The 14,848-nt window shown below is 36.3% G+C and overlaps 1 protein-coding gene across 1 annotated transcript in view; it reads right to left on the bottom strand.

The window, feature by feature from the left end:
* The window catches only part of APC (APC regulator of WNT signaling pathway), a 93,780-nt gene that overhangs the window by 31,399 nt on the left and 47,533 nt on the right, over nt 1-14,848 (bottom strand). Inside the window, exons 3-7 of the mRNA XM_054002501.1 lie at nt 14,189-14,273; nt 13,058-13,259; nt 7,297-7,405; nt 5,694-5,807; nt 442-525 (exon numbers count right to left, since the gene is read on the bottom strand). Of these exons, the coding sequence (XP_053858476.1) occupies nt 442-525; nt 5,694-5,807; nt 7,297-7,405; nt 13,058-13,259; nt 14,189-14,273 (594 nt within the window). The remainder of the gene's footprint in view (nt 1-441; nt 526-5,693; nt 5,808-7,296; nt 7,406-13,057; nt 13,260-14,188; nt 14,274-14,848) is intronic.

The following is a 14,848-nucleotide window of genomic DNA, read 5'->3' as shown; positions in this document are numbered from 1 at the left end:
GAAGTCTGACAGAAGCTCTATTCATCCTTTTTTTTACATCTTATCTCTTTTAAAAGACAAGCACACCACGAAGGTGCTTATCAAAGATTCATAATCACAAAGGCATGTACAACTGATTATTTTAATTATTTCTAAAACCAGGACTCAGCCTTCATAAGCACATTGCACATTGACATTTTTAGTGAAATTTCAAGCTAAACTTTTAACTTACATATGATTGTTGACAGAAGCTCCACAGTAGTATGAGGACTAATCCAAGTATTCCATCCTCAGTTCATCAGAAACAGAGCAAGTAACAGTCTAAGAATATTGACTACCTGATTAATTGTTATATCAACAGCTGATGGGAATAATCCTGCCTACCATTTATTCAAATATTTTGGGGTTTTTAGAGAAAATATACATACCACAATAAAAATAGGCAAGTTATTGCTCACTAACCTCTGCTTCAGCTGCTTGTGATTGCAGGAGCTGTCGTATACGAAGAATGTCCTTCTCTATTTGTTGAATTCTGGCCACCCTTGCCTGAAATGAATAGATTTTCACATTTGATTTTGTTCAAAAACTCCTTTTACTTACTGTACAGAGTGACAGCATGAAGCGTTCTTGGCAGATACTGCTGACTAAAAAACAAACCTACTTCAGTAGGTACATGCAACAGGTACTACATGCATTAATTCAAGTGTTCTTTGTAATGAAAGGAATGACTGCAATCATTCAAAACAGAAGGGAGTAGCTGGGGTTTTAATAACATTGAATACTCATTTGGATGTAATAGGTCATCACACAGCACACATTTAAGTATTAAAAAATGCTCCCCTTGACTTGAACAATATTCCTGTTTCTGAAACTGACACTTTATGCAGATCTTTAGCAAATTACTTCACTTTCATTTCAAATATCAGAATTTTACTTGCCTTTCAGAGATCTGAGAGATATTTTTTATTTGCAGAGTGTCTTTGAAGGTAAGAGACCCTGATAGATTTCTGTTATATTCTGTTGCTATATTGATTTGATAATTTTGCTTATGCCTAACCTCGGAGATTTTCCTCTCCTACAAATCTCAAAAAGAATTTAACAGGCTAAGTATATATATATTAAAAAAAAAAAATCTACATACTGCTTCTTTGGTTTATCTGGGATTTTACAGACATCTCTGAATCAGTCTTTTACAGACATGTTGCTACTCATTTCCCACTGCAACCATTCTGTGGTTAGAAAGGGGAATGTTAAGAGACTCCAAATGTGACAGGATACACGTACTCCAAACAAATTGTACAGTGAAGCACAGGATGCATTATCAGTCTGTAAAACAGTAAGTGTATGACCTTGATAATTTAATAAATTCACATTATTTGACTTTAAATGTAGGCAGAAGACCAAACTGATTAAACAGTCATTTTTTTGTGTATGGAGAGATTAATGAAATGGACATATTGTTGAAAAACGTTCTGATGCCTTTACTTGATTAACATTTACAGTGCTATACTAGAAAAGCAATCTAGTGGACACTGCAAAGATCAGCATTGTAACCAACCTTATTTGACACATTTATAATCTGAAAATGGAAATAAGATGGACTTTCAAAAGGTGCTAATGCCAGAAGATGCACACGCAATAGAAACACAATGCTAGAAACACAAAAGAAAATGTGATCACAAAATATGAACTACTGAAACACACATCAGAAGCACTGTGGGAAAAACACCATAAGCATCAACATTTAGTAGAGCTGGAAAGCTGTAAATTTAAGCTATAAATTTGATTTGATTTTGTAAAGCAAAGTATTGGAAAACACATAAAAGCTTCAACACAGAGGCAAACAGTTAATTTATCCCACCCTTTGCTCCTGGTTCAAGAAATTTTTAAGTATTAGAAAGATAACAGAAAAGTATTTCTGGGAATATCTATGCATTGGTGACATGATGCATGACTGACAAAATATGTCTCTCATTGTCCTTAAGAATTACTTGAATTTTATACAATTATAGAATAGTCAGGGTTGGAAGGGACCTTGGAAGGTCATCTACTCCAAACTCCCTGCCAAGGGCAGGAACATCTTCAAGTAAATCATGTTGCTGAAAGCCCTCTCTGACCTTGAATATTTCCAGGGATGGGGTTCCTGCTGCCTTTTGGCAACCTCTTCCAGTGTTTCACCCCTCCCACCATAGAACATTTCTATCTTGTACCTAATCTGAATCAACTCTCCATGAATTTTAAGCCATTACCTCTTCTCCTATCACTATTCCCTGATAAAAAGTTTCTTACAGGTCCCCTTTTAAGCACTCAAAAGACACAGGTCTCCCCAAAATTTCCCATAAATTGAGTTTCTTTCTGTGTAACCAGCAATGTAGCCAATAAAGGGCATCAAGAATATCTAATTATCTTTATATATGCACCTAAACACAGGAAAAAGAAGTTGTGCAGATGAAAACAATTAAATACTGAATGATTTGCCAAGTATTACTAACTGAGTCCTCCAAAGGGACAGGAATTCTATCTGCCCTTTCCAATTTCAGTCCAGGGATTTAAACATCAGATCATTCTTCTAATTAATTTTTTCTAGTACAGGGAAACTGGGGAGTTCCACTAACAAGGACTGTACATTGTGCCAAACACTGTAGAAACAGAAAAAAGGGATGCATTTCTTGCCACAAAGAGGTAGAGCCTAATGGCAAATGGGCAAAACAATGGAACAAGCAACAACGTTTTTAACTTTAGAACTTACTTGAGAAATATCACCTTTGATTTCTATTTGTTCAACTACATTCCCATTTATTATTACATTTACTTGTAATTTTTATTAACATAAAATAGTTGCAGAAAGTAACTTTACATTTGAAGTTACACATTATTTGGCTTTTGCTGCCCCAGTAACCAGTCTAACAAAACAAAAATAAAATTATTCCACACTCACAGTGACAGAAAAATAATCACTATATAGAAAGTAAAAATAAGGAATAACATTATGTTTTTAAAATGTTGTCTGCCTTTTTTGTTTGGTCGGGTTTTTTTCCAAAATAAACATATATAATAGACAAATGCATTAATGGCTTGGTATACATACAAGACCACCATATAAATGTAACAGTGCTGAAATGTTTATATGTGTGAAACTCCAGGATCTAAATTTTCTTGTATCTTTAGTGGCCTGCTGTTTTAGCAAACTTTTAGAGATCTTGGTATAAATTCTTATAAGAATGGTAATTTAATGTAAGATTTTAACCTCAAAAAAAAAAGATCCTTTTTGGTCTGACTTGAAGGAAAAATAAATTCTATGTGAACATGAATTCAGTCTTAGAACTGAAGTATTTTTAAATATATCTTACAGAAATTAAGTTTGCTACTACTTATTACTAAATATATTGGCTACAACCTTTGAAGAAATAAAAAAGTAAAAATAAAACATCATTAAGAATGCTTTTTTCCTTTTTTTCGAGTAAGCACTACTATGTGAAATTACTGGCTTCAGAGAATAGTTACAAGTTTACAAGTTAGTGTAAATCATTAAACTAGCTGAAATAAATTGCCAACAGCATTCTTATCTATCTTTCTGAACAACTGCTGGGCACATGAAGATTGTGAACAATCTTCACAGAAGACATCAACAGTGAGTTGCTGTGAGTTAAGTTGCTTCAGAAGGAAACAAAGCCAAATCATGCCAGACAAAAAATGGGAGAAAGCCATTGTTTCAAGGCTCACGAGAAAGGGCAGCTACAGAAAAGTGCAATGACTACCTGGGCAACTGCAGGCTACCAGATCTCTCACAGAATAATCTCTGGGACTCTTAATTTGAGACGTCTGCAATGCCAACCTTTATGTGGCTGAAATGTTCCCTCCCTTCAGCCTACATTTTGAGCAGTATTGTGTATCCCAATCAGTTTGGTTGGAAAGAAAATACTGAGCAGAAAGAAAATGGTAAAACTACTAAGTTGAATATCCTTGCCAAATACAAATGTTTCATTTTGCACATTTAAAGATCACAGTGAAATAATGCACAATTTGCTCTTAGATATTTGCACATCAGTGAGCTTCTATATATTTTTGGCACTGGTCCTTGGCAGAATGAAATCAAGGGGAATTCCAGATAAATTCACAAGAAGCACATGCAAAAGCAGTTACTTTGTATTCAATAATCTTTACATAATCACAATAGGCACTGTAATTTCTGCAAGTATGTAAGTATTACACACATACAGAGAGAGAGTGAAACAGCTGTGACAGACTCCATGTCAAACATTAATTCAGAAACCCATAAAATGTTTCAACATGATCTTGGCAGCATTCTTCCCCCCACCAAAATTAAAACCCCTCAAAAATCAGGGAAGAAGCAAATTCAGGGTCAGCTTGATTACTTCCACATAGTGATATAACTACAGCAAGTTGTGTGTCTGAATAATTTCTTTTAATCCCTGCCTGAGCGCATTTAGAATGCTGCCAGCAGTCTAGCCTGCCTATTTAGCTTAATTCATCTTCCTCCAACTTAAGCCTGTTAACAGCAGCAGAACTTTCCCAGGAGTTTTGCTGTGCAGCACCTTCACTCGGGACAGGCTGACACAAAGTGCACAGCTGAAACTGTGGAGGGCATCACCCCTGATGATAAACCCCAGTAACTGCCCTGCAGCTCCCAGATCAGAGCCAGTGATTCCCCAAGCAGACTGAACCTGGGCCTGCTTGAGAACATCAGCCAAATCCCTGCACAGCCCTGCACACATAACCCGACAGCTGCAGGGTATCTCTATGGCTAAATACTTTAAACTGTCAGAGTTTTCTGAAAAGTCCACCAGATTACTACTTTAGAGTTTAAAACAACTATTCTGATTACCTCTTGTAATCAGCACAGTTGCTTTAACTTAAATGTAAAACCAAATTAGAAATGTTTCTCATGGAGCAAAATTTTGTGTTGAGTCAACCTAGCGAGGGAGATAATGCCTAAAAAAACTTTGTACTGAAAATACTGATTATCATCACATTCACCATAAAACCCTCAAGTCTTACTAAGTTGGTTATTTAATACGTCTAGTAATAAATGTTAACAAATAATTCAAATTGTTGTTTTCCTACTATGGAGGATTATTTTTTATAACCAGCAACCAATGGATTATTTAATTTATGATTTGCACATGATTGCATTCTGATTTATACTTCCAAAAGGGTGGGCCATGTGGTTAGGTATGTACATATCCTCATCATGAATGCAAAACAACTCTTGGTGAGAGCAAACAACTCCCAGATATGTATGTGAATTACATTTTACTTGAACATCTTGTTTGAAAAGATTATCCCCTGATACATCTTTTCTGGCTAAGGAAACTTAACAACAGTAGCTGGATGTTATTCTAAACTCAGAACCATGAAGAAACCCAGCAGAAAAAGATGTAAAATAAAGCAGTTGCAAATACATTGGCTTTTCTGAAGTTAAAATGGTAGTAAATTGTAAGGAAATTATCATTAAAAAGTATTTTCTCTTGGATAAATTGTCTACATCTGCTGAATCAAAAGGATTATTTACAACAGGCAGATGAGGGTACTTTTTGCCCTATTATTTCTTATGTCCTGATTCCTATTTTTGTATTTGAAAGGCTAACTAAATGCTGTGTTTACATACAGTTTAAAGATACAATTACCAATAATTTAATAAATATGCAGAAAAACTTTTCCCCTTGCTTTTAATGGTGAAAGACAAACAGTACCTGTGCTCGCTTCTCCATGTCCTGACAAGTGCCCAGTTGTTCTTCCATTGCAGCTCTGATTTGCCTGGCCTCATACTCCAGCTGCCTTCTGGTCATATCTGTTTGCAAGGAGAACTGAAACCAGAGTACAGGGAAGGCATTTTAGCAAATACCATTGATGTAAACAATGTATTTCTCAGAACAAAAAGCAGAACCATTACTTTTCTACAACAAATTTCATAAACAAAACAGTAATACGCTCTTAAAACATGACTGCATTAGAAAAACAAGAATGCAATGATGTTCAACCAGCAGACTATACCTGAGTTTTGTCAAATTTCTAAATATAATAAATAAGCACTGAGAAATTATAATTCCCTACAGGAACATCTGGCTGCTACCAACAAAATTGTGATGTGTGCCATCTGAATTGGCATTTTCAAAAATATTCAAAAGTATTAAGCTACTGTACAGCCTATGAAAAGAGCACAAGTGTTAAACCCAAGAGCAGCAATACAGCCTAAGGGAAGACTTTTGAACTAAAAGAAATTTTGAGGCAGGCACAAAGCTCTTCACTGGCTTTGGTCAATTATTCAGTCTGTAAATAAATAAGTCTCCAAGAGTAGTCTTTCCAAAAGACTTCACCAAGGTCAATTCAGAGAGTCAAAACAAGACAATCATCTGCAAGGACCAAATGGGACCTGTCAGTTTGCTGTGTCTGGCCTAAGCAGTAATGGATATAAATTGCCACAAAAGGCCTTTAGTGTAGATGTTAAGTAATGCATTCTAGTCCTAAGAGTAGCTAAGTGAATTCATTATCTATGGAACAGAGGAGTCAACCTTAAAACCTACGACAGTGTGACAGAGATACAGCTGACAGTGCTTTAAGAATGGGCTGCAGATCCCCAAAATCTTTTTCAGACCTTCTCCCTTGGTTCTGGTGCTCTGCTAAGCTCAGCCATGACTCAGTGTTACTTCTGCCCACTGAAGAAGAGCTGTCTGTTTCCATTTCCAGAAGGCTGACTGATCCTTCATCAGGTGTGACTCTCTCAACCACATCTTCCCAACTCTGTGTGTGAAGGATGCACTGCAAATACATCCACGTTGCTGACATCTAACAGGAAATCCTGCATTATGTGGGATATCAGACATTATTATCCCAGTTAACGGTGACTTGACTGTAAATGGTTTGGAGATGCCAAGGTAAAAGCTTACAGCAACACCTGCATGGGCTGTAGAATCACTTTACTGATAGTTGTGAAATAACACCTCTTGTGTACATTGTCATATGCTAATATTACTCTCAAAACCAGAAAAATCCACCAAACAAAAGAACAAGGGAGAAGATGGTTAAGGAAGTGTACTGCCATGCAATTAATTTGTCATAATGACTTCTCAATGTTCCTCTGTTTTCACTGACATTTATACTGATACGGATGAATTTTATGTGTAAAATTCTATACGAAATGCATTATTTAAGCTAAGTTATCATTACATACCGAATGAAAAAAAAAATTGAACTAAAGTGATAGTTGAGAATGTCACCAAATTAATAAAATACACACAGCATCTAAACAGAGGCTGTAGCACAAGACATCTCACCAAGCACTCAGAAGGTACTTACATTTTCAGTAAGGGGGAGACTATCAATCCTTTTAGTGAGGTTCTGAAGCTGGGCATAATACCAGTCCTTTTCTTTCTCTTCCTTCTCAAGCTCCGCAAGCAACAGAGATCTATTAAAAGCAGAAGGAGGAATTTTCTCACCATTAACACCTCATTTCCATCCGGAGGTTTGAAGAAGACACTAAGGAGACATTTAAGTTCAGTTCCCTGGCACTGGCTAATCAACCTATCCACTCCTTTGTGCTAAGCATGTCAGGTCCTTATCTATGAGAGAGAAAAAATATACATATTTCTCTAAAAAACCCATTTTGAAATCCAAAGCTAAGAGACCTTTTGTGAAAGCAAAACCAGTTATTAGTGGCTAACTTGTACCCTGCTATAGTGTTAACTTGTACCCTGCTTCTTTCAAAAATATACTTTGTCTAGTGCAAACAGCATTTAAGAAAAGGTCTGTCAAAGAAATGTGTACAACCCTCAATCCTGAATTACTGAATTGAGAATCTTCACCTTCGCACTAGCAAAACTACAGGTAAAGCATGCAAAACAAGCCATTTCTGTGAGTGTCTAAAATATTTTAAACCAGTGTTTTCCACCAAATGTTATAGACAAGATATATTTACAGCTGTTAAAAATATTTTAAATGTGTATCATAAGCATACTGCATACCTGAATAATAACTGGGAAAGACAAAATGAATAATATATGCAGACTATCAAGGAAAAAAACTATTAAAAATTTCACATACTACTTTATCAATCCTTCATGAACTGAATTTTGTATAGTTCTAAATCTTATGAATATAGTAAAATAATGCTCATGTCTACAATACTCCTCAAAATATATACTAAAATTTTTCAGCAAAATCTTGCTAGTAGGAATAAACAGAAAAGCCAGTGTTTTTTTTTAATACAAGTTTATTATTTTCTTTTTAATGCTTTCTGTGAGTACTGTTCTTCCTTCTGATATTTTAATATTGCTCATTAACAGAGATGACAAAACCAACACTTAGCCAGAAGACAGAAAGTTGCATACAAGTTTGCCCAGTATTATTTCCCATCCCTTAACTTTTGCATCCCTCTCTGGCTGCAGCAGTTCTGAGCAAATGAATCTTTATAAAGCACACAAACACATTAAGAATAATTACTGTAAGTCATTAAGGAACAATTACACAGCATACAACAAAAGTACAAATTTCCCCTGACTATTTTGATAATGCATCACAGACATGATTTGAGACGGTAATTCATCTTCCACACAAAATAAAGAAGAAAGAATTTTAAAATTTGCATTTAAAAGAATCTGTTTGACTTATTTCCTGCTTTAAAAATATTTCAAGCTAATTTTGATGAGTTAACATTTATTCCATATCCTATATAAGTGGCTTGGCCTGCGTGCAAATGGAAAATTAAACGAGAGGATCCCTCCCCTTGAATGTGAGAGTGGAAAACTACACACATCTAAGAGTGCTAAATGTTTGTAAATATGAACAAAATGGCATAAATTTCCAGACTTGATCAAACAGTCATGTTGAAGCAGATTTAAGGATGCCAAGGTTTACAATAAAAATGATTGAAAAGAAGTAACAAACAATTACCATAATTTGGCAGGTAACCAGAGCAGTATCACAGGACAGCAGTAATTCTTCAGTCAGAAGGATGTGGCTGGCAGAAATTCCTAAAGTCCTTCAGACAGACTGAAGGCAAAACTAATAGATGGTGCTTGGGGAAAGCTCATTGAGAAAGCTTTTTTTGCCTCTCACCTGCCCATTCTCTTGCCACACAGCCTTAGTGCCTAATCTCTGGACAGAGTGGAATTCTGCATAGCTTCCCTTTTTACCACCTTGAGTGCCCAGGCACCAGTTGTGTCCAGGCTGTGAAATAAAATTTGCAAATTAATTAAAGATTGCACAATTAATGCAATCCTTATAAAAAGTATTTTTACTTTTGAGGACTTGCAAATGTGAAAGGACTAACTAATTCTGCCTCTGATGTCAAATAACTGGTAGCAGAAACTGAAGGGATTACTTTCAGCTAAGTAAACATGTGATTAAGTTCCTGTTATGAAATGTAGGGTATTCAGTATGTGACACAGTGTGTCATTCAATCTGTTTTGACGTGCCCAATGGATGCTGGAAGCAAGAAAATAACTTAGGAACCATCAGAGCTGCATAAACAACATAATATATGACCCGAGGGCGACTTGTTTAATTTAATATTGTCATTTTGTCTTCTGAAGTGATGCTTCATGTGGGATTACTAGTTTAGTATCACTGCTCCATGAGAATTCAGGTTTTAGCAGTCTTTAAGTTCTCCCAGCACAGAACCTGAAGGGTCACTACAACTACAGCAGGCTGCACTTCAGTTTCCTTGAAAATAAGCAGCAATAAACAGCAGTTCTCTGTAGATGTGTCTGATAAGCTGTTCCCCACGTTTAACATTACTCTCAGATACTATTCCAACCGGAAGTACAGCTGCTTCTCAGCCTCCTGGAGCTTCTTGGTGTTAGGAGAGGATTTGAAGTGGAAGAGCTGCTACTGGTCATGAAAAACAAGATGGAAAAAACCAGTGCAGTTATTCCATATTTTTTATACCCCTAAGGTGCTTACATTAGGACTTTCACAGCATCAGAGAAAATTCTGTTCTCTGTCAAACCCAGTCAAGTTCACTGAGAATTCAGCAAAGCAAATGAAGAAAGCTTTTGGAACTTGACACTATTTTTATGAGTTAACAAAAAGTTTTCTATTTGAGCTGTTCTTCTGAAGGGTGGGTTTTTCAAAGACTTCTCATATGGCAGTTTTGAAGCTCCCAACAATAGAGGAAGCTGAATGAATGCAGAAAATTCTTGACTTCTTTTTCAAGTATTTTCTGCATAATTATGTCAATATTATTCCTGGCTAAAAGGGAGAAGGGAAACAAACTACATGCTACTCTACTTGTATTATGTAAATTACAACTATAATTAATACTTTCACTTCAATTGGTGGGAGATAAAATAAAATCTTGAAAAGCACTGCTGATGCTGTAAAGTTTGAGGTCAGTTTTACCAGCCAGCCAAAAGGATAAAGCATAATGGAAGAAAGAAGCCACAAGATAGAAAATGCTCCAAATCAACATCAAAGAAATAAACAAAGAAATGCCATAAACCAGAATGAATAAAGAAGGCATACAAACATTTTCATATAAAATATATAAAAATATATAAAATTTCACAGAAGACTGTCATCTTTAGTGGCCAATTACAGAATTTAGAAAGGTGAGATTATTAAATTTGCTAAATTGCCAAGGGCAAACACACACTCTGAAAAAATTTCTTGTTGATACAATGCTCTTATCAAGTACACCTGGAAATAGCCAGAGAAAGCAAGAGATATTTCATGATTAGAGTATTCTAAACTGGCAATTTAAAAGCACAGTGCTGCCACTTCCCATTTTTCTCTTTGGTTTTTTAAACTTTGGAATTAGAAGAGAGCCAAGCAAATGAGATATGTGCCAATAATTTCATCTTTATTCTGGCAGGTGAATCAATTGATAAATTGTCTTCCTCTCTGAAGTTCACTTTCAGTCAAGTGTGGCGGGTTGACCCTGACTGGATGCCAGGTGCCCACCGAATTGCTGTAAATATTTAAATACATCATTTAGTCCTCACACAAACACTGTTGCCCTTAAGTAGCATATATTGTGCCAGCGTGTTAAAATACTGAATGGAAATGGTCTCCTGATGCATATTTCTGCATATTTCAACAAGTTCTTGAAAGTCTGTTTAAGTGCAAAAATCTAAAACTGATTAGCAAATATATACATTTAGATACACAGAAATTTAGTAAATATGCCAAACAAGTTCATACACAAAACACACGAAAATAAGTGTTTAATTTTCTTTTAGAAATGGTAGTGATTTTAGATGCACAGTCCTATACTTCCCCCCCCCCCCCCCCCCCCAGTTTTGATTCATTTGGCTACCCAGGGTTCTTATCAATGCTCTACATGCTTTCACATGTACCTTGAAACAGCTTAAAGAACAGAGCAGTTTTGGATTATCTGTCATTTTACTAATAATGAAGCCAGATGTGATCTGGCCATGCCTCCACACATCTTCTCCACAACACAAATATTTACCCCATCAGCTATGACAGTAACAGTGTCTAAGCTACTCTGAAATTTTAACATCCCTTTTCTCCAGCATTATTTGGAACACAGGCTGGTTTACTGCCTAAGCTGTCTTCACTGCCAAGAAAAATGGCAGTGAGTACTGAGTGATTGTTCTTGTTCCTAAGAACAATCACCTCTGAATCCACCAGGATGGGGAAGGATCACAGATCATAAATCAGAGGTGCTAATCACCTTAAAGAACTCTGGCTGCTATAAACGCTGCTTGTTCCAAGTGAGCAGGAGTTCACTGGAACCACACTGGAAGTTCCAAGTTTAAAGATTTTAGTATCATCTGTAGCAAAACACAGCACTGGAAGAATACAAACAAATGCACAGTTTGTTAAGACAGTAAATAACAAACACATCAGACTCTTGAAGACTGAGATAAGCAAGTAGATAGATTCCCGAATTCCTAAATATTCTTATACAGTGCCTCAGAAATCTACGTTTTATGCAACTGAACAAGTGTCATTAGTGGTGGTCCTGGCTAGGAGAAGGAAAAAAATTGAGTGGCTGCTACAACATGCTCAGTATGGACCCAGGGAAGTTACTTTTATTCTACTGATAGGACCAAAAAAACCCGGGACCTGGATCTTGGAAGAAAAGCATTGTCCTTTCAGGTCTTGGCTGGAAAAATTTTGCTGAACTCCAGAGAAAATCCTTTAGAGGAAGGGCTTCTAGAGGGCTATCCACAACACGCTCATTACCCACAAAGCTTTCTATTACAAATTCAAACTGGATTTTTTTGCTACTTAATGTCTACTAGGCATAAAAATACTGTGTTGCAGTTTATTTGGTTTTGCAGCCCACAGCTTGATAGCCCATCCATTAAGTAGGACCAAATCTTTAGGAAACCCTGTCTTGCAGACGGGCTTCTGAAAACATCTGGTATCTCAGTCAGATTCATTTTAAGAAATAAAGATGGCTTCAGTGGAAATACCTGCATGTCTCTTACTTTGCATTTCCTTTGTAAGTGACTGATAAAGTGCTACAATTCTGAATTATAATCCAAAAGTATGGTCTTCCTATACATGGGTACCACTGCCTTTCAAGAAAAGAAATTCCAGGATTTTGTCAATACAAAACATCTGATAGCAACAACATCTTGAAGATAAGAACACATATTTTGTTTAGCTGATACATTTGCTGAGAGAGTAGAGTCACTAGGTAAATGTCTGCTAATAGTAAATAATTGATAAACCAGTTATGGTACTTAATAACCATTTGCAATCAAGAGAAAACTATTTCACCATCATCCTGGTACAGCTTCAGCATTTAGCAACAGTGGTGAGGAGATATGGAGGTGGTTAGAATGCTCCACCCTTGCTACTTAAATATATTTCAGACAGTTACAACCTGCTTATCAAAATAAAACCTTCAGCCAACAAAGAGTAACAATGAAATGCACATATGAAGAAGCAGAAACTGAATGATACTTCATTTTTGAAGTATTTTTCTGCATGTGCATCTAAATAAAATGTAGATTCCTGTTTTTTTACCTGTCACCACTGATCAAAACCATATTCATGATAGCTAAATACTGTGTGTGTCAGTAAACTTCCACATTAAGATCAGAAGTCAAACCATACTGGAGGAATAAACAAATAAATTTACCTCTCTTTTTCTAGCTCTTCTAAGTAACCAGTGCTTTCTCTGCTTCCATTCATAAAGCCTCTTCTTGGAAATGACCCCATGGGGACTGGACTGCACTCCCCTGAGCGGCTCGACACGGAGCCTTCCCGGCTCCCATACGAACGCACGGACATCTTTGGCCTTAACTTCACCCCAGCGAAGCTGGTGCTTTCCAAATTCAGTTCTGGATAACAAACAGCAAACATTTTTCAGAGCTGAAGGTTCAGCAGCACGAAGTTAAAAGATAATTTCTGTCTTAATTTCTTACTTCCTGAACAAATCCATGTGGTTTTTTATGGAAGCATTTTGCACAGAAATGCAGCGAAAATACTGTGAACAAAAACAATGGATATGGTGGACTTGGAGAACAGCAGTTATCTGAGCAGATGGCCAAACTACAATCCTGGCAATCAGAACAGTATCCTACAAAAGCCTGCCTGCCTCCTTCCCAGAGGACTTAAGAAATGGGCAGAATTTTGCATAAACATAATGAATTACCTTGTGACCCACTTCCTAACAATTTATTTTCCAGAGATCCTGAAAATGTTTCACCATCATGTAACAGATGACTACCCTGTTCATCACAGGGCTCTTAAACATAGACATCCCTATGAAATTTCAGGGTCAGTGGCAGGGATGATGGATGTATACAGGGAGTTAGTGGTCTGGGCTTGCTGGCACTTCCCATACAAGGGGATATATACTTCCAGCCCATGCTATAAGGAAGGGGCCATAAATTTGCAGAATGACAGAAACAATTCCAGTAATATGACATGGAGAGGGCAGGATATGCAAACAAATTTAGAAAATTGGTGGAACTACACCAACTTTAACTTTTTTTTTCCAAGGAAAGAAATGTGAGTTATATAAAATGCAATTCATATGAAATCCTAGAGTTACAGCAGCAAAAGTATAAATGGAGAAGCTTTTTTTTTTTTTTTTCCCTGAGAATGTGTCTTAAAATGTTTAGCAAAAATGTTCAGGCACTGAGACTATGCCTAATCATCAAGGTCAGTGCAGGAAAGAAGATACAATTGACTTCAAAAATTTTATCCCAAACTAAAAACAATGGACAAAGAAATTAACCTACTTAAAACATAATTCTAGATTTACCTTTAAGTCGTTCCAGTAAGTCAATTTGTCCGGAAGATGCCATTGCCTCATCTTCAATACTTCCTTGTAGCTGTTTCAGTACCTCCTATAAGAAATTAAGCCTAATTAAGAATCCTTACAATAGTAACACACAAGGTAAATACATCCTATCCTACCCTAAAGTGCACGCTCACTTAACAGCTGCTGAGACACTGATGTAAATTATATTTCATGTGAGCAGTGATCAAATGTCATAATTTTAATTCCCATCAGATATATTCTACAATGTTTACCCCAGCACTGTCATCATGTAAAGTGTATCTTGCATAAACCTATCTGGCAGTTCAATCTATTGGATTGTTTGGAAGTTCTTCTAAAAGTGAATACCAGTTATTTTGAATTAAGAGATGAAGAAATGTAAGGACAGAGAAATCAGTCAGTCTTGTAAAAATAAATTTTGAATATGTAACTAAGAGAAAAGTATCTTGACTAGAAGCAATGCCCAGGATTTGTTTTCTTTGAGGCCTTAGTACCACTGTAAAGCTGCAAGAAGAATCATGTTATTCTTTCTACAAATGCTACTATTACCATGCCTGGGAGCAAAAGATTTAGGTTTCCTTCATGGCACCTATTATTTGTATTATTACTACTTCTATTTCAACCACCGTCAGGCCCACCAGA

Source organism: Vidua macroura, chromosome Z (assembly GCF_024509145.1).
Source record: "Vidua macroura isolate BioBank_ID:100142 chromosome Z, ASM2450914v1, whole genome shotgun sequence".
Classification (NCBI taxonomy): Eukaryota; Metazoa; Chordata; class Aves; order Passeriformes; family Viduidae; genus Vidua; species Vidua macroura.
The sequence above is the reverse complement of the archived record's forward strand: the minus strand, read 5'-3'. Positions and strand labels throughout refer to the sequence as shown.